A 25,514-nucleotide genomic window follows, 5' to 3' on the forward strand; every position below is an offset into this window, starting at 1 on the left:
ACACAGTGGAATATTACTCAGTCATAAAAAAGAATGAAATAATGCCATTTGGAGGGATATGGTTGGACTAGAGATTATCATACTAAGTCAGACAGAGAAAGATAAATATATCACTTCTATGTGGAATCTAAAAAATAATATAGTGAACTTATTTACAAAACAGAAACAGACTCACAGTCACAGAAAACAAATGTATGGTTACCAAAGGGGAAAGGGAGAGAGAGGGATAAATTAGGAGTTTGGGATTAGCCCGTACAAATTATGTATAAAATAAACAAGGTCCTACTGAATAGCATGGGGAACTATAGTCAATATCTTGTAATAAACTACAATGGAAAAAAATCTATGTATACATATGTACAATTGAATTACTTCTCTGTACACCAGAAACTAACACAGTGTAAATCAACTATACTTCAATTAAAAAATTTTGACTACAAAAATTTTTAAGTGTGCATGGCAAAACAATTACCATAAACAAACTTTAAAAATACAAATACACAATGGAATATTACTCAGCCATTAAAAAAAATACATTTGAATCGGTTCTACTGAGATGGATGAAACTGGAGCCCATTATACAGAGTGAAGTAAGCCAGAAAGAAAAACAACAATACAGTATACTAATGCATATATATGGAATTTGAAAGATGGTAACGATAACCCTATATGCGAGTCAGAATAAGAGACACAGATGCATGGAACAATTTTATGGACTCTGAGGGAGAAGGTGAGGGTGGGACGTTCTGGGAGAATAGCATTGAAACATGTATATTATCGTATGTGAAACAGAACACCATTCCATGTTCGATGCATGAGACAAGGGCTCAGGGCTGGGGCAATGGGATGACCCGGAGGGATGGGATGGGGAGGGAGGTGGGTGGGGGGTCCAGGAAGGGGAACAAATGTAAACCCATGGCTGATTCATGTCAATGTATGGCAAAAACTATTACAATATTGTAAAGTAATTAGCCCCCAACTAAAATAAATAAATTTATAAAAAAAAAATAAAAGATACAATTAAATGATGTTTTTTCTTCAAACATAAAAAAAAAAAAAAAATACAGTCCTGGCACAAATATTTACACTATGTATTGACAAAGGCAGATTTCCTTTTTATAAAGGAAGTTCTTATAAATTAATAAGCAAGCTAGGCAAAACAAAACAAGTAGTCCATTGGAAAGACAGGCTAAATTAGATTATTCTATTTTCTATTATTCAATTTTCAAACAATAAAATTCCATTTTTCTCCTAATAGATGAGCAAAGAACAAAGGTTTGGTAATAAATATGATGTTGCTGAAATTCTATAAATTAGAATATTTTGGTGGGTAATATGCTACCATCTGAATTTTTAAAATTTCAGTACACTTCCATTACTAGGAATTTTCAAAGACTTATGTATTAATAAGTACATTGCAGCATTGTATGCTGTAGAAAATGTCTGCAACAGAGGCTGGTTAAATGAATTGTGAAATATACATTCAATCGAATCTTGCACAGAATAAGTTAGAACTTTATCTACTGTTGTGGAAAGCTCCTTAAGATATATTTTTTAAAGATACAGATGTGCTTCCTTCTATTTGGATTAAAAAGGCGGAGGAGTATGATAGATACCTGCACACACTCCTATAGGTCTATATCCTCTGGAGGACACCGAGTTAAATTAATGGCTGTGGTTGTCTCTAGGCAGTAAGACTGGGAGGATGAAAGGGAGAAATACTTTTCACTAAATATCCTTTTGCCCTGTGAATTATTACTTTTACAAAGTGTATGTATTACTTTTTTAAAAAAAAGAAAAAAGAAGAAAAATAGAAGTACTATGTTTAAAGGAGAGAAGGAAGTGAAGTGAAAAAGAGGGAGCGGGCGAGGGAAAGAAAGTAACTGAGGACAAAGAAAAATAATCAAGACCTGCGTTTCTGCCTGCCGCATGTGGCATAGCCCAATGTCTGACATAGAGGGTGCTGAGCAAATAAAACTCCCGAATCTACTCTACCAATCCTGAATCTCATCCAAGCTCAGATTAACCTTTTAAAACCAGACAACTTGGGCCAAGAGGTAATTGGGCCAGGGAATTTTCTGGTTCTTAGAGATAGTCTATTCTAGTAAGAAATTAAACTTTACCAAGTGCTTACTGACTCTAGATGAGATCAGGGCAAATCAACATTGGTGGAAAAACACTATTATCCCAAAGCACCACATTACAAATCTGAACTAGAGATAGACATGTTAGAAGTCACTAGGACAATTCAACAACTCTATATGTGCCGATTTTGGTGCTTCTAGCGATTTAAAATTTTTTAAAAAATGAATAGCTTTACTTTCTGTTTAATTACATTTTAATTAACAGCTGAAATTGAAAAAAAGAAGTTACTAGGACAAGACCACCTGGCAGAAATGTCATCAGTGTTAGTTTTAGAAGAGATTCGTGGCTCAACTGATTTCCATATTTGGGATGGCTTGTAGAGAGCATTCTTGCCATGTTTTTCTTGATCTAGGGGGTTAATCTGTACCCAAAGGAAGCTATTTTCATGTGAATTTTAGCAAAGTTTTTACAGAATATTAATAGAGCAATTGCCAATGAAATGAGGTAGTAAAACTTGGAAAATTCTCAGGAATTTACTTTTTAATGCATTTAGTGTCAGATTGGCTGCTATTACTGAAATAGGTCAGACAGAGAGACAGACAAATACTGTATAATCTCATTTATATGTGGAATCTTAAAAAAACCCAAAACTTGAACTCACAGAAACAGAGCAGATTGATGGTTACCAGAGGTGAGTGGGGGGTCAGGGAAATGAATGAAGGTGGTCAAAGGTATAAACTTCCAGTTGTAAGATAACTAAGTTCTGGGGATATAATATACAGGATAGTTACAGTATGGTTAACGATAAATATTACATATTTGAAAGTTGCTAGGAGAGTAGATCTCAAGTTTTTCATCACAAGAAAAAAATTCATAACTATGTGGGGTGACAGATGTTAAACTTATTGTGGTGATTATTTCACAATATATGTGTATATCAAATCATTATGTTGTACACAAACTAATACAATGTTGTATGTCAATTATCACGATAAACCTAGACAAAAATTTTTAATGATCTTTTTGCTTAGATAGATCTTTTGGTCACAACCAAAACAGTTTTACAGCCTTTGCTGATTTAAAAACGATCATGTAAAATTCACCTGAGTAAGAGGGAAAACTGGGTTAATTATATGTGTATATGTGTGTGTACATATATATATATATATATATGAATGATTTTTTTTTGAGGAAGATTTAACAAACAAACCCAGAAACTCAGAATCTACTGCCTATGTCAGCTTGTCCCACATACTTGCCACAATTAATTGTCTCGAAAAGAGAGTAAATACGCTAGGCGCTGAGTATTCTAAAAAAAAATCCAACTAATCACTTGGAATATTCCAAGTCTAAGAAATTTAACCAGTTCCTTACTCTCTGCATCAGTGATGCACTACACTGAGAACAGTTGTTCTGAGTAGTGACCATGAGACAACAGAAAGCCATAGTTATCTGAGAGAACAATACATAGGCTCAGAGATTTGTACACCTGGAGGAGTTAAAAATCACTTACTGCCTACTAACGCAGGGAGATGGACTTGTGCCATTTTCAACAACATAAAGTGAAATATATATTTTAGACTAATCATTAAGTAACTGAAAAATTAAATATATGAAAACAAGGGTCTTCCAATTCCTCTAGTGACTATGGCTCTACAAGAGAATTTTACCATGATGGGCTTGCTTAGATATTGGGGAACACAGAAGCTTAAACAACCCCTCATTTTCTCCATCCTATAACTCAAATGAAGGGACAAATATTCTATTTTTCAAAGTAATCTTTGAGGGATATCATATGTCTTGCTTTGAAGTATTAGGAAACCTATGCAGTAGAAAGTGGAAGAAACATAGTTACTAGTTTTTATTTGGATCCTAGTCCTATTAGTCCATAGTTGTGTGAGCTGAAAAAAATCAAACTCAAAAAAGAAAAAAAGATGACTTTTAGAAACTTGGTAAAAAGAAAAAAAGGACAATATTCATCTATCATGAATAAGAATCTTTCCAGCTGTTAAACAAAAATCTACTCAAAATAATTGACATACAAGAACTGTTGAAGTTTAGAAACATTGGAATTATATTTTTTCTGACCAAAACTACAACCTCTCCAAGTTGCAAAAGTGCAGTGAATGCAGCATAGCTGAACCAAGGACAAGCTTACTCCTAGAATCCAAATTCCCAGCTCTGGAAGTGTGTGACACCCTGGTCCTTTGGGGAACCTCACACTCTACTCAGCAAAAGAAGTCCACTGTTGCTTCTTCCAACACCACTTGAGAGAAGAAACAAATATTGCAGAAGTGCTGTAACTCTTAGAGGCAGAGTCTCACCTTAAATTAGTTTTCCAATGATGCCTTACAGGCTGAGATGCATTCTCTTGATTTTTTTTCATGGATCTCAGCACAATGCTTATGCCATAGCTTGGCCTTTTCACAAAAATTAAGCTCTGTACCAGGAGAAGTTGCTAGTTATATCAAGAGTTTTAAATTTTGAAATCCCCAAATATATTATTTTAAAGGTCTTCAGCACTTGTTCTGATGATAAATTGTGACATTTATACACAAACCAATCTGAATTCAAACATAGGGGATCCCCAGGGGCTGGAGTATTGAGGGGTGGAAGGGTCTATGGAGACAAGGTAGTAGAAAGAATTCTGGGAAGAATATTGGAAGACCTTGAATGTCCAAGAGGCTTGACTGTTCCTGGTAACTGTGAAAGTCCTAATGGATTAGAAAGCAGAGTAATAGTATAACCAAAGTGATGCTTTTAGGCCACAGAAGAAATGAGAAATTGAAGAAGAAATTCATTTTTTTAAATTCACATATGTAGTAAAGATTATTGAGAAGGCATCACAACAAATGAACAGTAATTCAGTAATTATGTGATAGAATTATCAATGCTTTTTATTTTATCCATCTGTTACTTAATTTTGTTAATACATATGTGTTGCTTTGCATAAAAGAAGGCCTAAATTATGTGATTATACTGAAAAAATTCAAACAAATAGAAGAAAGAATAGTAAAATGAATCCCACATTCACCCAAATTAAATAATGATCAAGGTTGTCATATTTGCTCCTTCTGTCTCTTTCTTTCCTTTTATTCCCGTATCAATATCCTAATCTGGCTGGTTCCTGTGTCTTTCTGACCTGACCCATTAGTTCCTGATAGCTTCCTTGCTTTCCAGCACAGCAAGATATCCAGACTCCTCTTAATTTCCTGCCACAGGTCTGAAATCAGCCTATCTTTCAAGGTGCTCTGTTTCCTTTCAATGGGTGAAAAATTATTTTAAGAAATAAAGGTTAAGCTAACAGTCAATTTTATATAGAAGCAATTCCTGGACTACTGCAGGGGCTACCATCCTGAGACTTGTGGAGAAGATATTAAAAACAGCATTAAGCAAATGAAAATATGTAAGCAGTCTAAAAATGAATCTGCTTTTTAAAACAAAACAGATCTGTCAGCATTAAAATCTTGCCCTAGTAGGCAAATAGATGGGGAAACAGTGACAGACTTCATTTTCTTGGGCTCCAAAATCACTGCAGATGGTGACTGCAGCCATGAAATTAAAAGATGCTTGCTTCTTGGAAGAAAAGCTATGACAAACCTTGACAGTGTATTAAAAAGCAGAGACGTTACTTTACTAACAAAGGTCCGCCTGGTCAAAGTTATGGTTTTTCCAGTAGTCATATATGGATATGCTGCTACTGCTGCTAAGTCGCTTCAGTCATGTCCGACTCTGTGCAACCCCATAGACAGCAGCCCACCAGGCTCCACCGTCCCTGGGATTCTCCAGGCAAGAATACTGGAGTGGGTTGCCATTTTCTTCTCCAGTGCATGAAAGTGAAAAGTGAAAGTGAAGTCGCTCAGTCGTGTCCGACTCTTAGCAACCCCATGGACTGTAGCCTACCAGGCTCCTCCATCCATGGGATTCTCCAGGCACGAGTACTGGAGTGGGGAGCCATTGCCTTCTCCGTATATGGATATGAGAGTTGGACTATAAAGAAAGCTGAGCGCCGAAGAATTGATGCTTTTGAATTATGTTGGAGAAGACTCGAGATTCCCTTGGACTGCAAGGAGATCCAACCAGTCCATCCTAAAGGAAGTCAGTCCTGAATATTCATTGGAAGGACTAATGCTGAAGCTGAAACTCCAATACTTTCACCAACCCTGACGCTGGGAAAGATTGAAGGTGGGAGGAGAAGGGGACGACAGAGGATGAGATGGCTGGATGGCATCACCAACTCGATGGACATGAGTTTGAACAAGCTCTGGTGAAGGATAGGGAAGCCTGGTGTGCTGCAGTCTGTGCGGTATCAAAGAGTCGGACATGACTGAGCAACTGAACAACCACCCAGTAGGTAACCCTTCTCCTGAGTATCCTTCAATTTAGGAGATACTCAGGTTCTTTGTGAATGTTTTAGGTAAAAATTTCCAGCCAATTCTTACTGGATAAAACTTAGCATCTTCTACAATAGCACCTTCATTTCATTTTCATACATCTTAGCAAGATGTTAAATAATAAATAACACCTTCTCCTTTCTGCTTGAAGGACATTTTTGTCCTGTAGTCTAAGCCTAAACAAAGTAGCACTGCTCCCTTCACACCATAGGAGCCAAGATTTTTCTAACTTTTAAAAAAGTGATTCTTAATTTTTTTCTTCCCACTGCAAGTGAGAAATACTGGACATGTGTGTGTTTAAATAATACCTAAACCATAAGAGGTATTTACTGAGTACACCAGCACTATTCTCAGTCCTTACATGCATTAACTGTTCAATTCTGGCAACAACCCTATGAAGTACGTTTTTAAATTTTTCCCAAGGGGCACAAGTGGTAAAGAATTCGCCTGCCAATGCAGGGGACAAAGAGATATGGATTGGATCTCTGGGTTGGGAAGATCCCATGGAGTAGGAATGGTAACCCACTCCAGTATTCCTGCCTAGAAAATTTCACGGACAGAGGTGTCTGGTGGGCTACAGTCTATGGGGTCGCAAAGAGTTGGACACGACTGAAACAGTTTCTACTCCTCTACTTCTCTAGTTGATTTACTCATTTTTATAGATAAAGATACCAAAGAGTAAAGGGGAATAAGTAAGGATCCCAAGACCATTCAGCTATCATATGATGGAGCCAGAATTTGAACTCAGGCAATCTAGTAACAAACTCACTCAGGTTCCCCCCATTCCCCCGCCACCTCCCTAAACAAATAGAAAATTCCCAAACTTCAAAACCACCACTGGAAAGAAATTACTCTGTTCCAGAGTGAAGTACCAGGGCTTCCCTGGTGGCTGAGTGGTAAAGAGTCCGCCTGCCAATGCAGGCTCAGGTTCAATCCCTGAGCCAGGAAGATCCCATATGCCTTGAGGGACAACTAAGCCCATGAGCCAGAACTGTTGGGCCTCTGCTCTAAAGCTTGGGAACCACAACTACTGAAGCCCACATGCCCTAGAGCCCATGCTCCACAACAAGAAAAGCCACCACAATGAGAAGCCCTCACACTACAACTAGAAAGTAGCCCCCACTCTCCACAACTAGAGAAAATCCCTGTGCAGCAATAAAGACCCAGCACAGTAAAAAAAAAAAAAAAAAAAGTGAAGTACTAGAGCCCCTCACTTTATAAGCAAGAAAACAAGGTGCCCACTATTACCATTATACTGTTCTGGCTAACCCAATAATAACATGTTCAGTTGGCCACTATATTGTTGTTACCCAGGTGGCACAGTGGTAAAGAAACCACCTGCCAATGCAAGAGATGTGGGTGCAATCCCTGGGTTGGGAAGATCCTCTGAAGAAGGAAATGGCAACCCACTCCAGTATTCTTGCCTGGGAAATCCCATGGACAGAGGAACCTGGCAGGCTACAGTCTATGGGATCACAAAGAGTCTGACACAACTGAGCATACACACAAACACACACATAGTTGTTACCCAGGAAAGAACCAAACATGTATTTATTGCACTTTTACTAAGGGCAGTTTTCTCATTGTATTACACAAGCTCCATTTAGGCAAGGACAATTATCTTCATCTTTGTCACTCAAACATCATTCCTGGCACATAGGCAGGAAATATATAATTTTTGAATTAAAGTTAAGAGCTCTGGCTTTTTTTCTTAAATCCATATTGCACCCATGATACCTTTGCACAGGTAACTATATTTTGTCTAAGTCCAGACACTTCTGAAAGTGAAAAAAGGTTCTAGAATTAATTATACTGGAACAAAAACAACAAAACCAAAGCCATCTTATTTGAGCAGTTTTGCTGCATAAACCAGCATAACTAATCAAATAAACAGAGTCCCAGGGCAGGGTAATTTATGAAGTTAGTGTACTATATTTTAGAAGAAAAAAGGCTATTTTGTAGTATAAATTTGTCAGACAGAACTGTAGTTCTTTCCTCTTTACCTATTTTTATGATCCATTAGTAGAAACTTTTCGTGTCATCTTTTAAGTCTTTATTTATGCTGCTGTTCTATTCCAAACAACATAAGTATCTGCAGATATCTGCTAATACACTTAGTCTTTGTTCTCAGTTGAAGTTTTAAAATAAACTATAAATTCAATAGATACGTTCATAATCAAACTCTAGGAGCATTTACATATAATTCTTATTTTTAAGGTTAAATGATAAGTTCACCCATATATGGAAAAACTTGATGGGCAATTCAGAGAAGTCTTTATTCTTCCTACTTTTTTTTTTTTTTTAAGGTATTCATCTTTCAGTCTTTGTGACCAGAAAAATCAGTATTTATGGTTTCTATGAACTTTTCTCATATTCCAGCAGTGGTGGTGAAAATCTTGTTGTCTATATTCCCATAAATGATTTAGCTTTCCTGCTTTGTCAACTCAGCCTTTTAAGTCTCCTGCGAGCTAGAGCAAGGATATAATATCATTTGCAGTGTTATTTGCAAACATAAAAGGAAATGTCAGTATATGGCTCATAGACACCACTTACGTTCTATTGTAGACAAGGAAGCCAGAAACATAATCATAGTAGTTATAGATTAAAATGGTTTGCCTGTTGTTCCATAAAACACTTATTTTCATTTACCCCTCCAAGTCTGTGCAATTCAACCCAGCTACTGTGAAGCAGAAAATATTATCAATTAGAGCCCCAGCGTGTTAGTCCTGAATCACAGGGCTTCAGTACCCTGGTGTGTTATGATACCCAAAGCTATACCCTACTTCCCGCCCCAGCACACATATCACAGCAGGACTAGATGTGTTCAGAGGCTAGATGTGTACTGAAAATTAATAGAGAGCAAAACCGAAAAGGTGAAAAGTTAAGACACAAGTTTCTTAGAAGGTAAAAATCGGGAAAATCAGAACAAAAGGAATAAAAAATTGATATATGACCCAGCACTCTTGTCCCTTTTAGACCAGGAAGACCTACACCTTTAAATGGGCAAAATTGGGAGTGACTAACAGGTCAGTTAGTACCTCACAACAAACTCAGTATGTCTAAAATTGAACTCATTTTCTCCTTTCTTTCTCACCCAACTCCAGCTTCTTGATCAATGGTGAGATCACTGGAAAGGCTAGACATTAAAGTCATTTTAACTGAAGTCCAAGCCTTTTTCAGGGCTTCCCAAGTGGCTCAGTGGTGAAGAATGTGCCTGCCAGTGCAGGAGATATAAGTTTGATCCCTGGGTTGGGAAGATCCCCTGGAGAAGGAAATGGCAACCCATGCCAATATTCTTGCCTGAGAAATCCCATGAACAGAGGAGCCTGGGAGCTCCAGTCCATAGGGTCACAAAGGGTCAGATAGGACTTAGCAACTAAAACAAAAACAAGTCTTTCATATGCATAGCAATTCATCAGTAACTGGTGTGGGTGGGTTTTTTGCTTTGAAACATTTATTGTATCGAAAGTTTATTTCTTATTTCCATTGCCTCATTTTTGTCCAGCTTCTCTGATTCATCCACAGACCATTAGAACAGCTTTCTAGCTGGTCCCTCCATCAGCATGTGATCCTCCATTTCCAATTCATCATTTGTACTTTATAAGTGGCACTCTTCCCAAAATACCACTTTCATTTTCCTCCTCTAGGGAGGTTCAGCAGCTCCATCACTTCAAATCCAGATTCCCCTCCATCCTCCTCAATCTTATTTCTTTGGTTCTGAATATTCTACTTCTTTGATCTGGTCAAGTTCTTCTCTACACAAGGCCACAAACTACAATCTCTCCCAGCAGTTCCTTGGCCCTCTTGCCTGGCACATCCTTCTTTTCCCCTCTGCCATCAAAATTCAGCAAGTTCAAGACCTACCTCCAACCCTTTCTGTCTCTGAAGTATGCTGTTTGGCCAACATTTGCCTCCTTTTGTCCTTAGGCAAAGCACTGCTGTCATTGTGGATGGTTGACTCAACCTGGAACAGGAAAGGCAGAGGGAAGGTTGTAGTGCTTCAGGGTAATTCCTGAGTCGTAAGTCTTCTTTTTAAAAATGTGACCTTGCATTAGTTACTTAACCTCTCTCAGCCCCAGTTTATTCATCTATAAAGTGGGAATAATAATAGGAGCCACCCTATTTATGGAGGCCTTGAGGGATTAAATGAGACAATCCAAATGAAGTGGTCATCTTAATATGGGAAGTGCCCAATAAATGCTAGATGTTGTTCCTCTTCACGCAGCATTTGTGGAGTCCAGGCTCAAGGGCCCTGCCTCCAGGAGTTCACAATCTAGTAGAAAAGAAAGACTCTTTGTGTGCCCATATATGTGTACCCACAGGGCAAGAGAGGTGGAGTCAGGAATGACGAGGTAACTAAGGAATCCAGAAGAAAAGTCAGGTCAGGTTAACAAATGAAAGTCTATGTCGTTGCTTTGGAAAATATTGAGTTTGACATCAACTGAACCACGTTTTGCTTTGCCCCTCCAGACTGGGTTTTTTTTTTGTTTTTTGTTTTTTTGGCTGCACCACTCGGCATATGGGATCCCATTTCCCTGACCAGGAATCAAACCTGTGCCCCCTGCAGAGGAGGCACAGAGTCCTAACCACTGGACCGCTGGGGAATTCCCCCTCCAGATCTGCTTTTCATCTTCCCCTACTCTGTCCTGGGCTCCAGGGGTACAGATCTGAAGAACAACATCCACAGCCTGCCATTTCCTCTAGCTTTTGAGTTTGGCCAATGTGGAATTGAGCAGGAGGTAGGAAGGAGTGAGGAGAGTAATGTCTGGGTATTTACTTCTCTAGTTTTTTTTTTTTTTTTTTAACCAATAAGACCACTTTAAGCTGCTTGCATCCCTGGGTGAAAGTGTTAGTCGCTCAGTTGTGTCCAGTTCTTTATGACCCCATGGGCTGAAGCCCCCCCAGGCTCCTCTGTCCATGGAATTCTCCAGGCAAGAATACTAGAGTGGGTTGCCATTCCCTTCTCCAGGAGATCTTCTTGACCCAGGGATCGGACCCAGGAATCAAACCCGGGTCTCTTGCATTGTAGGCAGATTGTTTACAGTTTTAACCATCAGGAAAGCCAATTACTATTCTCTTCAAAGCAGTCTGCTCTCCACCACTCTAGGTTTTAGAAACTGCTCCATCTCCTCACTCCTTGGGATTTAGAGCCAGTGAAAGCCCAGCTCTCACTAGCTCCCTACAGTTCCTCTACCCCCAAACCTTTCTAAATCAGTTCAGTTCAGTCACTCAGTCATGTCCAACTCTTTGCGACCCCATGAATTGCAGCACGCCAGGCCTCCCTGTCCAGCACTAACTCCCAGAGTCTACCCAAACCCATGTCCATCAAGTCAGTGATGCCATCCAACCATCTCATCCTCTGTTGTCCCCTTCTCCTCCTGCCCCCAATCCTACCCAGCATTAGGGTCTTTTCCAATGAGTCAACCCTTTGCACAAGGTGGCCAAAGTACTGGAGTTTCAGCTTCAACATCAGTCCTTCCAATGAACAACCAGGACTGATCTCCTTTAGGATGGACTGGTTGGATCTCCTTGCAGTCCAAGGGACTCTCAAGAGTCTTCTCCAACACCACACTTCAAAAGCATCAATTCTGCGGCGCTCAGCTTTCTTCACTGTCCAACTCTCACACCCATACATGACCACTGGAAAAACCATAGCTTGACTAGACGGACTTTTGTTGGCAAAGTAATGTCTCTGCTTTTAAATATGCTATCTAGGTTGGCCATAACCTTCCTTCCAAGGAGTAAGCATCTTTTAATTTCATGGCTGCAATCACCATCAGCAGTGATTTTGGAGCCCAAAAAAATAAAGTCTGACACTGTTTCCACTGTTTCCCCATCTATTTCCCATGAAGTGATGGGACCAGATGCCATGATCATAGTCTCTTGGTAAATAATCCCTCCTGGAATTATCCCAATTTGCATATGCCATCTGTTTCCTGTTGAGACCCTAAGTGGTATACCATGTTGATCTGGCTATGTGATTTCAGGTCTAGAATTTGGAAGAGAGGTTTCTAAGTTGAAGCTGGGGGAGGGAACAAGATTGCTGACTGAGAGGGAGTAGATGAGGTAAGGAGCATTAGAGGAAGAACCTGGAGTGACCTCCATGTACTCAAGACAGTGGGAGAAAGAACTAACCAGCTTCAAGTGTGAAAGCAATAATAATTCCCTTTCCTTACTACCCTGATGATCCTTAACAACACCTTTCCAGAAGGATGTAGACATGCAATAAGCCTATTGATAGAACAATCATTTTAAAAATCAGGGATAGCTTTGACTTGCAAAGAGATTCCGTGTTCAGTATGCTTACATATTTGTATAGAACTTCACTTTTCACGTTATTTTAGTTTTATTTTTTAATAGGTAAGATATTTACATGATTCAAAAATAAAGAAGGTTCAATATTGAGCCCTTTCCCATCCATCCCCCTTCACCTTGTTTCTCATGAGTACATGCTAAGTCACTTCAGTCATGTCCGACTCTTTGTGACCCTTGGACTGTAGCCCACCAGGCTCCTCTGTCCATGGGATTCTCCAGGCAAGAATACCGGAGTGGATTGCCATTTCCTTCTCCAGGGGATCTTCCCGACCCAGGGATTGAACCCGCATCTCTTAAGTCTCCTGCATTGGCCGGTGGGTTCTTTACCACTAGCACCACCTGGGAAGCCAGCTCCCTGCTTTCTCCAGGTCACTTTTTATTAGTTGTTTATCTCTTCTTTCTGTGTCTTAATGTAAATATAAGCTAATATAACTATACAATATATTTCTATATTTCCTCTGTCCTATACAAAAGGAATTATACTAGATGCACTATATCTTTTTTCTTTTTAATTAGTATATCCTAGAGATATAGGACATCGATAAGCTCTCCTCTGGGGTGTTTCTTCACGTTTTTTATAACTGCATGAAATTCCATAGTGTAGAAGCAGCATCATTTACCTACTGGGATGCAGGGGAGCTTTGATGAGTCCTGCTTCCAGCCACGAGTTAAGTCCCTCATTACAGCTCTGAAAGCTTCCTCTTCCCCACAAATGTCCAGTGTCCTGCCACTGGCTTCTCTTCAGGACTTTGTCTCCCTCTCAATAGAGAAAATTGAGGCCTTCAGAAGGAGCCTCAATTTCCTGTTGTTGTTGTTCAGTCACAAAGCCGTGTCCAACTCTTTGCGACCGCATGGACTGCAGCACACCAGGCTTCCCTGTCCTTCACTATCTCCAGCAGATAATTCCTGTTATCAAAATTTAAAACCCACCTACATCTATACTGAGCACCTTCTCTCTTCATGCTGCAATAGGAGAGACTTTTTACTTCCTGTTTAATGCCAATTCTTTCATCTGTGATAAGGATCCCATCTATCTCCTTCCAGTTTTCTCACAGCCTTCTGCCACTATTGGCCATAGTTCCTCTCATATTTTAACCTTCTCCCTCACAATACAACCACCTCTGTCACTTTTTTCACCCCCTCTCTGGTTACTGCCCTATCCTTCTGTTCTTCTTGAACCAAACTTCCTGAGAGATCTGTCCACAGTCAAAGTTTCAATTTCCCTGCTTGTTACTCATTCCTCAATCTGTCTCAGCCCAGTTCCACCCCCATCAAACCACCTAGGCTGACACTAAGCTGAAACCACCCTCAGGTCACTCAACAAATGTTTCAGGCTTAGCTGACTTCACAGCAACACTTGACACTCCTCTCTGATCCTCTCCCTTTTGGAAATACTCCCTTTTAATGACACTACACTTTCTGGATCTCTTCTTACACGATTACTTCTTTTCTATGTGGGAGGAACGACTCTGAGTCCATAGTTAGGTGTTCAAGAAATAGGGCCCAAGCAGGATGAGGTAAGCGAGACATCCAGACTCACTCACTCAGGTGCAAAATTTAAAGGGGTGAGAAATAACTCCATAAATAAGAAATAACATTTAATGCAAGATTTTAAAAAATTCAATTAATGCCAAAAAATCCACACTGAACAAAATAAAAAAATTTTAGTGAAAGGCCAGTGCTATGCTGATTCAGATTGGAGCCTGAGGCAAAGGAAAAAATGCATGCCTCTATCAATATGCTTTTATGTACTTTGTAACAATTAGTTTGTTCCCTGAACATTAGAATGTTGGAAAAGTATTGAAAATTTGAAAAGTAAATGTAGTAACATATTTTTAAGTTTAAATATATTCATACCAAAAAAGAAATGATTATGTGGATGAATATAGAGCCTCTTATACAGAGTGAAGTAAGCCAGAAAAACAAATATCATATACAAATGTCATATATTAACACACTCTAGAAAGATGATACTGATGAACCTATTTACAGGGCAGCAATAGAGACACAGACATAGTGAACAGACTTGTGGACACAGGGTGGGTGGGGAGGAGAGAGTTGAATGAATGGAGAGAGTAGCATGGAAACATATACACTAACATATGCAAAATAGATAAGCCAGTGGGAATTTACTGTATGCCTCAGGGAACTCAACCCAATGCTCTGTGACAACCTAGAGAGGTGGGATAGGGTGGGAGGTAGGAGGGAAGCTCAAGAGGGAGGGGACATATGTATATCTATGGCTGATCCATATTGATGTACGGCAGAAATACAATAATTATCCTTCAATTAAAAATAAAGCCAAGAAAAAAAACAATAAATGCAAATATTTCCCCCTTCAAAAGAATTGATTATGATTTGACTTCAAGTTAATTAAAACTCATTTAAGATTGTCAACTCGTCAAAAGAAATTTTAAAACATGGCAATTCTATTATCTCATTTGAAAAATAAGGTAATGGAAGTAGTAGAGTTTAAAAATATTATTGGCAAGTTTGCTTCCTTTAAAGCTAAGGGCGCTTTTACATAGCAAAGGAAACCATAAACAACATTAAAAGACAACCCTCAGAATGGGAGAAAATAACGGCAAATGAAACAACTGACAAAGGATTAATCTTCAAAATATATGACCAGCTCATGCAGCTCAATACCAGAAAAACAAACAACCCAATGCAAAAATGGGCAGAAGACATAAACAGACTTTCTCCAAAGAAGATAGACAGATGGTCAACAAACATATGAAAACATACTCAACATAGCTCACTATTAGAGAAATGAAAATCAAAACTACAACGAGGTATCATCTCACACAGGTCAGAATGGCCATCATTTAAAAATCTACAAACAATAAATGCTGGAGAGGATGTGGAGAAAAGGGAATCCTCTCGCACTGTTGATGGGAATGCAAACTGACACAGTCACTATGCAGAACAGTATGGAGACAACTTAAGTAACTAGGAATAGAACTACCCCATATGACCCAACAATCCCACTACTAAGCACATACCCTAAGAAAACCACAATTGAAAGAGACGCATGTACCCCAATGTTCATTGCAGCATTTTTACAATAGCTAGAACATGGAAGCAACCTAGATGTCTGTCGAGAGATGGATGGATACAGAAATTGTGATACATGTATACAATGGAATATTATTCAGCTATAAAAAAGAACACATTTGAGTCAGTCCTAATGAGGTGGATGAACCTAGAGCCTGTTACACAGAATGAAGTAAGTCAGAAAGAGCAAGAAATATTGCATACTGCATATTGCATATGGAAGAATCTAGAAAGAGTACTGATGAACCTATTTGCAGAGCTGCAATAGAGATGCAGAGATAGAGAACAGACTTGTGGACGTGATGGGGGAAGGAGAGGGTGGGACAAATTGCAAGAATAGCATGGAAACATATATTACCATATGTAAAATAGATAGCCAGTGGGAATTTGCTGTGTGACACAGGGAGCTCAGCCCAGTGTTCTGTGACAGCCTAGAGGGGTGGGGAGAGTGATGGGAGGCGAGTAACATATGTATACACAAGGCTGATTCATGTTGATGCATGGCAGAAACCAACACAAAATTGTACAGCAACTATCTTCCAATTAAAAAACTAAACAAAACAATAGAAAAAAATTCACAAAGTAGCACTCAGAAGCAGAAGGAAGGCCCTGCTGTGCCTGGGTTCAGGGCCTGTCTGCCATGTTTGCAGAATGTTACCAAATGATCTTTCTACATCTCTTGAAATGATTGCATAATTTTTGTTTATTCTATAAATATAAAGAGTTATATTGATTGAATTTTGAACATTAAATCAAACTTGCGTTATCAAAAGCACATCATTTTTCCTTTTGTCTCAGATTCCAATAGGGCACATCAGGGATATACCTGTGATATTCAAGAAATATCACATTTTATTCTTCTTTTAAACCGAAGTTCAGACTTTTTCCCCCTATTCCACCAGCCTGGTGAAAATTTACACTTAATCATTTTTGGAGTTTCCCATCAGAGAACTGGGCAAAGATCGGGAAGCGTTTATATCCCTAGTGCACGGGAGAGAGCCTTCTGCTCACTGGCCATCAATTCTCATTACCTCCAAAACATGCCTGCCCAGGTCCACCAGGGTCTTGAGGACCACAGGTTCTGCTGAATCTCAGGTCTCTGAAAGGTCCTGGGACTTTTGCTAAGGTTGGGTGCTTAAGACTTCAATTCAAGACCCTTCAGGCCTCTCTCCCCTTGCCTCATGGTTTCTCTTTGTCTTCTGGACCTTTACCAAAAACTGCAAGATGCTTTAACTTCAGGATCCTTTGACCTTAGGCCCTGCCAAGATCCCTGAAACCAGGAATAATAAACCAGGCTATCAGTTTAAAATGGGAGGAAAGGGGAAAATAAGAGTGAAAACAAAAATTAATATTTCCAGACAATCCTGACACAGCAGCCTCATTTGCAGGCTCATCCTCCTCCATCCCCTGGTCCTCCAGAGCCGGAGTCCTGCAGGGCTGGGCCCAACGCCTCACTCCACGGTTGCTCCCAGGTAATCTCATTCATGTCCCTGGCAGAGTTTCCATCCATAAGCCTATGACTCCCTAATTTGTTTCTCTCGCCCAGACCTCTGACTGAGCCCCAAAACAGTATGTGCAGCTACTCAATACCGCCATCTGGATAGCTCTCAATGATGACAAACTAAATATATCCAGTGCCACACTCACAGTCTTCTCCCTCCAATCCAGTCCTTTCACAGCACACAGTAGTCATCCTAGATTCCCCCTGCTCCCTTGCCTCCCATTTTGCATCATCTTTGAATCCTGTCCACTTCCTCTCCCACAAAGCTCTCAAATTCTAAACAGCTCCATTTTGTCTTCCTTGGTGGCCCATTAGTAAGAATCTGCCTGCCAGTGCAGGGAATATGGGCTCGATCCCTGGTCCAGGAAGATTCCACAGAATCTTTGGCAGAGCAACTAAGCCCAGGTGCTACAACTACTGAGCCCAAGTGCTCTGAGCCCATGCTCAACAAGAGAAGCCACCACAATGAGAAGCCCATGCACCACAACTAGAGAATAGCTCTGTCTCGCCGCAGCTAGAGAAAAGCCTATGCGTAGTGACGAACAGCCAAATAAAATACATAATTAAAAAAAAAAAGCTCCATTTCTGCTTCTTCCACTCCACCTCAGCATTGTATCTTGTCTATTGTTAAAACTTCCTAATTGCTCTTCCCTGCACCCTCTGGGCCACCTCCAATCTCATCTCCATGAATTCACCAGAACAATCTTCTGAAATACATACCTGTTAACATGTCACCTTCCGGCTTAATCTCTGCAAGACTTTCCGTTCTCCTGGAAATACACCAGACTGGGTGATGGGCCTGCTTGATCTGGCCTCCCCACTCCTCTCACCCATAGCTCACCTTGCCCCATCTTCTTCCCCTTGGCTCCCTGAGCCTCAGCCACACAAGCTGTTCTTCCCTACACACCTGTACCCGTTTCTCATTTTTGTCATTACATACTCATTTACATGATTATGTGATTAATGTCTGACATTCCCTCTAGTCTCTGTGCTCCACGAGAACAGAGTCTATGTGTCCCCAAGGCCTCACGCAGAACCCGCGACATTATGTCTAAATGCTTGGGGGAAAATCATTGAATATATTGCATTATTTCTCTGAGAGTAAAACCCTTCGAAGCTTAGAAGTACATTTGTAAGGAATTTTTCTCTTAATAATAATTGAGAATTGCAGTGTTCCAGACACAGCTTTTAAGTGCTTTACATGTATTAAATCAGTTAATCATTCCTGTAAGCCTAGAAGGTAAACGCTATTTTTATCCCCATTTTAAAGATACTAAAACTGAAGCACAGAGTGGTCAGATAACTCACTCATGATCTCATAGCTGATAAGCGGTGGAGCTAAGATTCTAATCCCCAAGTTTTGCACTGGGCCTTGCGTCTATTTGGCAAATATTACTGAGCAAACTACCAGGCACCGTGACAGGAATGAGCTAGAACATCTTTGATAGAAGGATGTATAGAAAAGAAAGAGATTAATCTCTGTTAAAGTGTAAGAGACATTATGCAGAGTATATACCCCATCTTACATAACCCTCTCAAAAACAGAACAAGCTAGGTATAATTATTCCCATTTTATAGATAAGGCAGAGGAAACAGAAAGTTTGCACAACTGGTCAAAAATCACATAAGCAGTAGAAGGCGTACCTGGAATTCAAAGTCGTTTGTACAACGCTAAAGCTAGTGCTCTTCCCGGCGCGTGAGGTTGCCTCCAGAGAAAGCTGCTTGAGATTGCGCCCACAAACTCGTCAAGTGATTTATCTACTGGTTCAATGATCCACAGATGTGAACATGCATAAGAATCACCTGGAAAACTTGTTGAACTCATGGATTCCCAGGTTTCCCCATTAGAGATTCTAGTGTGGGGTAGAAACCTTTAACCTGCAGCCTTTTCAAAAAAAAAAGCACCCCAGGTGATTCTGATATAGATGATTCTAGTCTGGTGACCCCAAAACTTTTGCATTAAACAGAATCACCTGAATGGGTTAATAAACACCAGATTGCTGGACTCCACTCCTAGAATTTCTGATTCAGAAGATCTGGGGCAGCCTGAGAATTTTCATTTCTAGCAAGTTCCTTGGTGATGCAGAGACCAGCTTTTGTACTCCACCAACTGTCCTAGAACAAGACTCTGCAAGACACTTCACTGGTTTTATTTAATTCGTGATTCCATCACTTTTAAAGCAATTTCCAAAATACACAAGGCTCCACTCTGCCATCCCTCAACACTCTCCTCTTGAGAACTGCAGAAAATAGCAAAATTGGGAACTTGGAGAAAATTTATCTTGGGATGAAATCCTTTGGCAGCTTTAGATGGAGAAGTTCCTACTTTCAAAGTAATATGACCTTTGACCCATGTACAAAATGCCGAAAGAATTAGATATCTCTAAGTAGGACTGATTCCAGATAAATAATAGAGCAATACTTCCATTTTTAAACCTGTTCTGTGTTTGTGTATATATTCAATATAATATAATTTTCATTTAAAGTTGTTTAGCTTTTAGGAACCTTGGAGGAAAAAGTGTCAGATATATCCAATTTAATAAAGGGGTATATTTTAAATTAAAATAAAAAATAGAAATAAAGATTTACTTTTGTTCCACTGGGAAAAATCATCTTAAGTTACCTAATGTTGTCCAAAATTCAGAAACATAATTCATGTGTGTGTGTTTGAGAGTGTGTGCACAAATATGAGTGTGATAACTTCGCTTGAGTTCATAGTCCAAACTCAGTAAAGTGCACAGAATAAGCAAAAAAGCATAAAAGATGAAGATCCCATGATTCAGGGCCCATTTACTTGATGAATTTTTGATATGTTAGGTAATCTTTTCAGCATATGTGATCTATGAAGAGATTTTCCATAAAGGCATTTGGTAAATGAGTTTCTGATGAAATATACTTCCAGACTTCAGTATCTTCAGAAATAATTCCATCCTTTCATATTTTTGTTTTTAGAAAATGATTTATGTTCCTTCCAGGTATCCATGAGGAGGGCTGTCAACATTCCATCCTGGAAAACCTTTACTAAGATCGATGTTTCCACAAAGCCTCCTCTTTTGACCCTCCTATTCTCATTCCAAAACAATGGACTCACATCACCCAGAATCCCACTTTGCTGTGGTAATGAAACTCAGACATCTGATTTATCTTTCTAACTCTTGAATAGCTTTATTGCTTGAAAATCAACTCATCCTCATTTATTTTCCCTTTCTATTACTTTCAGCTTAAATACACATAAAGAACTCTTCTTTCCTATAGCTATCCACAGGAAGTAAGTATTTTAAAATTATTAATCAAATCTCTTGGTGTGTAGGGAATTATGTTTTTGCAGACTCTTGATGAATAAGGCTTCTGAGATTGCCAGTGACCATTAGAGGCTTTTTTCTTTTCCCTACTAAAATAGACCCAACTTCAGGAAAATTTAAGAGAAGTGTAAGGCTGGGCTAACTTGACTTTTACAAACAGGCAACGTGGTGGAGCTGTCAAGCAGACTGCGTGAGTTCAAATTCTGGTTCCTGTAGTTCCTTGTCATGTAAACTTGTATAGGTTACTTTACTTCTTTGCGTCTTGTCTGTAAAATGAGATTCTAAAAACACCTACCACAAAGGGTTACTCTGAGGAGTAAAAGACACTTGGAACAATGCCCTGAACATAATGAATGCTCAGTAAGTGTTAGTGGTGCTTGTGCTGTTATCACTGATATTAAAAAATTTCATACCATGTTAGCACAGAAATGAGAAGCAATTTGATTCTAAAGGGATAAGTATCAATCATGGCTTGGTTCCTGAAAAATGTCACTAATACTTGTTTAAAAGAAAACAAGATACCTATTAGTTTGACTCCAAATTAAAATGAGAAAGTTTCTTTCTGTCGGAAGCTACTTTAAAAAAAATCTTTATTTGTTTATTTATTTATGGCTATTCTGTGTGGCATGTGGGATCTCAGTTCTCTGACCAGAGATCAAACCTGTGCCCCCTTCTATGGAAGAGTCCTAACCACTGGACCACCAGGGAATTCCTAAAGCTACTTCTTAATGCTAAGAAAGCATTAAATGCTATAAAATATATAATAAACACAATGTAACTAAAAAATATTCCTTCAGCTTCAAAAGCGAGGGGATATATGTGTACCTACGACGGATTCATGTTGAGGTTTGACGGAAAACAACAAAATTCTGTAAAGCAATTATCCTTCAATAAAAAAATAAATTAATAAAAAAAGAATAAAAAAAAAATTCCTTCAAAAAAAAAGCCTAGATTTTAGTTATGATGAGAAACCATTACATTACTACCTTGAGACATTTGCTGAGAGGGAAGCACAATTATATAATCAAGTATAATGAATGCATATTCATTTATTTATATTACAACTTATTCTAGAAAGAAGTAGAGGCTGCTATAATGAGTGAATCATAAGAGAAACATAAAGACAAGAAAATCTTCTAATGTAGTAGGCTAGCTTTCAATGCATATAGAATACGTTGTGAAAAAATGTTGCAAAGGAATACAAATAAAAAATAGAAAATGTTCCTTCTATGTTTTTATTGCTGGTCCCATATTTCCTTTCTTGAAGAATCAAAATTTCATCTGAATCTTTCCCATCCCTCATTCCCCATATTCAGTTGGTAGCCATGACTTCTCAGTTTTGCCTTTGCAGTATTTCTTGGATCCACATCTTTTCTTTATTCCTACTGCCAAGCCCTAGTTAATGTTATCTATTTAATATTAATAGTTTCCTATTCATCTCTTTGCCCCAGCCTCTCCCTTCTCCATCCTCCTTCCCTTTACTCCTACCACTATAATTCATCCAATACAATGCTACTGAATTAATTTTTCTAAAGCATTAATACATCTCTGGCTTTGTCATTTGCTTATTAAAAACCTGCCATGGCTTCTCACTGTTTTCTGTTTTTGATACATTTTTATTTGTACCTCTTCTCTGTAATGTTTTCTTTCTTATAATAAATTTTATATATATTTGAGCTTCTTTTCTAGATAGTAAACTCCTTTCATCATTTCTCCTCCCCCAACATCTAGCTTATTGTCTTAAGTTATCAGTAAATGTTGAGGGAAAAAAGAGTAGATAAAACCTGAGTAGAAAAATTTATCTTGTTTATTTGCATTTCTAATTGCTATATCTTTATAATGACATAATTTGATGAGGACAAAGATAAAAATTATCAAATTAAGAAAATGTAACTAATCTAAGACCTTAATTACAGATCTGCAAGATGGTCACATAATTCCTTTAAATTAACAGAACACATTTTCATCTTGTTGCCTGCTATGTAAGTTGTACCAACCCAAATATTATTCAAAAGTTAAGGAAAGGCAGTAGAATGGAAAAAAACAACAACCAGTAATTGCAAATAAAAACACTTTGAAAGATGGCTTGAGGCCAGAGATCCTAATGAAAATGATAAAGCAGAAAGCCTTTACACGTAAGGGAGCAAGCTATTTAGTAAGTTGGATGCCTCTGAGAAAATTTATTAATACTTGACCACTGAAAGAGAGTAATTCATTTATGCATTTATGAGTCTGCAGACAAATAGCATTCTTGGCTTGTGCATTTACATGTTGTGTGACCCCAGAGTACGATTATATGAAGATGAATTTTTAGCTTGTGTACAATTTGCATTGTAGCATGTCCAATCCCAGAAGAAAATCCATCTGAGGATTTCATCAGATGCTAATAAGAGCTTAGAAAAATAAGCAATCGTTTTAATAACAACTCAGGTAAGGTAAAGATAACCATCTCTTAGTATCTATAATCATTACAAGGATTAAGGTTTGTGTCTTTCCATAAGATGGTAATACCCACAGCTACTTCTAGGCATTACAATTGTTGCTATCTAAATCTCTGAAATATTTCTCTTTGTGGTATCCTAAAAGTTTATTGAATTGAATTTGAATGAAAGATAGGAGCTATATTACATTCAAATTTTTCATATAAGGAATGTATTTGCAAAACAAATCCCCTTCTTCTCCCCGTGAATGTGGGCTAGATTTAATGACTTGCTTCCAAAGAATAGAGTATGCAAAGGGGAAAATAGTAACGTTACAGTGGAGCAACTTGGCAAACATCATCCTAACCAAGCGATGAAGATTAACACCTTCAGAGATGTCCTAAGGATCACTGAAGAACACTTCACCTCTGTGAGATCCTTTCCCAAAACCTGTACCTCTGGTTTAATCATTTAAAAAAGTCAGATGAAGCCAAACTGAGGGGCACTCTACAGAATGCCTGGCCAAAACTCCCCAAACCATCAAGATTAGAAAACAAGAAAAGATTGAGAAACTGTCACAATGAAAAGAGACAGTAGATACATGACAGCTAAGGGCAACGCAGTTCCCTGGATTGGATCCTCAATCAGAATGAGGACATTGACAGAAAACTGATGTAATCCAAATAAAGTCTAGAGTTCAGTTAATAGTAACGTGCTAACACTGGTTTCTTAGATTTACAAATGCACCGTGGAAATGGAAGGAGTTAACAATAAGGGAAACCGGGTGAAGGGTATGACAACTTTGTAGTATCTTTGAAACTTTTCTGTAAATATTAGGTTTGCAAAATAGTTTGTTTTTTAAAATCTCAGTTCTTCTGCCACTGACACACAGCAGACAGACAGCCACTCTCTGCCATTGCTGTCTTGTGCTCTATTATATCCAGGAGCACTGGTTTAACGATGCTGTTTGGTGAAATGGACAAGAACGTGTATAGGAAAAAGCAGTTTTAAAACAGGACACAGAAATCTTGAAGAAAATCGAAAGCTTTGGAAACAGTGCCAAGGTAATACAAATTCACTCCACTGTACTGTGATTCCATTTAAATACAAGTAATTTCTATGTTTATGCTTTGCTCAGGAAAAGTTATATCCTCTTATCACAGTGTAAAGTCCTAAACTATTACCCTCTGGAGAGAGCTATGTTTTGTTTGATAGTGATAACAAGGTTGCAGCCTACATGTACCCTCTGAAAGAATATCTGAGCGTTTCAAGTTTTTTGTTTTGCTTTGTTTTTGAGTAGAATTTGGCTGCTGACTTCTTTTAAATGTGAGCAAAGGAGATGCCATTTTAAAAGCTGATATAATCCTAAAACTGAAGATCAGAAGACTAGGTCATAGCATTCTCCATCCCATCCTTGTTTCCTCGGTGATGGATTGTCCTTGCTGAATATTCATGATATCATGGCTAACTATTCTTGAATGTTTACAAGAATAGAATTTTATTACTGCCTTTGGGAGGCTAGTTTACATTCTTATTGTAAAATTTCTTCTTGATTAATTTTAATAGTCCTATAAGTGAATTTTGCTCATTATTACCAGTTTACCTTTTACCACTACTCTTAATAGATTTTAATCCTTGTCATACATTTGCAAACACTAATATCATGGGTTAACTTATATTTTTCTTTCAAAGGGAAAATTTCAAGAACTACTGTGTTTTCTGCATATGTATCAAGAAGAATGCTTTCGTATCAAATCCATTATTGAAAGATTCATTCATCACTGTGCTGAGATGATTACAGATACCTCCTGAAATTCACAAACTCATTGAGTTTGCCACTAGGTGAAGTGTTACAATAACAAGCCTTATTTTCCTGTGGATTCAAGTAACAAATGTTACCTGATTCTCAGTAGAGATACAGTGAAGGAGCAACGTCTCTTTGGACTAGGACAAGCAGTGATGATCAGAAGTACAGAATGTAGGACATCAGGATTTCTTAGAGCCTGACCCCTCAAAGAGGGAATGATACTGAAAGACAGGCTGTTTGTTTTCCAAAGGCTTTCTTCCTATCTGATGCTCCCTGTCCTCAAGCATAATGGGACCTTGGTGGGAGGGAGAAAAGACTTCTGAGAAACAGGAAGAGGGGAAAAAAGCTCACCATCCTTCCTTCGTTTTCCTCCCTCCCTCCCCTGTCACCTGGGCAACAGGGCAAGGCTCCATCAGAAAGTTGGCCTCAAAGACTTGAACTCATTGATGTTGCTGGCTCTGCTCTTTAGGATGGGCTCTAGAACAACACCTGCTGTGCTTGGTGCAGAGAATGGCAATATTTATACCTTGCAGGCAAGAAGAACTTTAGAACTTCTGTTCAGTTGTTAAAATGCCAAATAGCTGCTATCTCCAACAAGATGTGCCTGATTTTCCTTACATTAAAACTCATTTG

At 38.6% G+C, this 25,514-nt stretch overlaps 1 protein-coding gene across 3 annotated transcripts in view; it reads right to left on the minus strand.

The window, feature by feature from the left end:
• Positions 1-25,514, minus strand: part of MAGI3 (membrane associated guanylate kinase, WW and PDZ domain containing 3) — a 435,962-nt gene that overhangs the window by 278,705 nt on the left and 131,743 nt on the right. For 2 of the 3 annotated variants that reach the window (XM_081493372.1, XM_081493371.1), the window contains exon 4: positions 10,344-10,443. The exons of the other annotated variant lie outside the window; for it this stretch is intronic. In XM_081493372.1, coding sequence (XP_081349498.1) covers positions 10,344-10,386 — 43 coding nt within the window. In that variant the 5' untranslated portion in view covers positions 10,387-10,443. The remainder of the gene's footprint in view (positions 1-10,343; positions 10,444-25,514) is intronic. 3 annotated transcript variants of the gene reach the window in all.

The sequence above is a fragment of the Giraffa tippelskirchi genome, chromosome 5, assembly GCF_054371585.1.
Source record: "Giraffa tippelskirchi isolate mGirTip1 chromosome 5, T2T-mGirTip1v1.2.pri, whole genome shotgun sequence".
In the NCBI taxonomy this organism is placed as follows: Eukaryota; Metazoa; Chordata; class Mammalia; order Artiodactyla; family Giraffidae; genus Giraffa; species Giraffa tippelskirchi.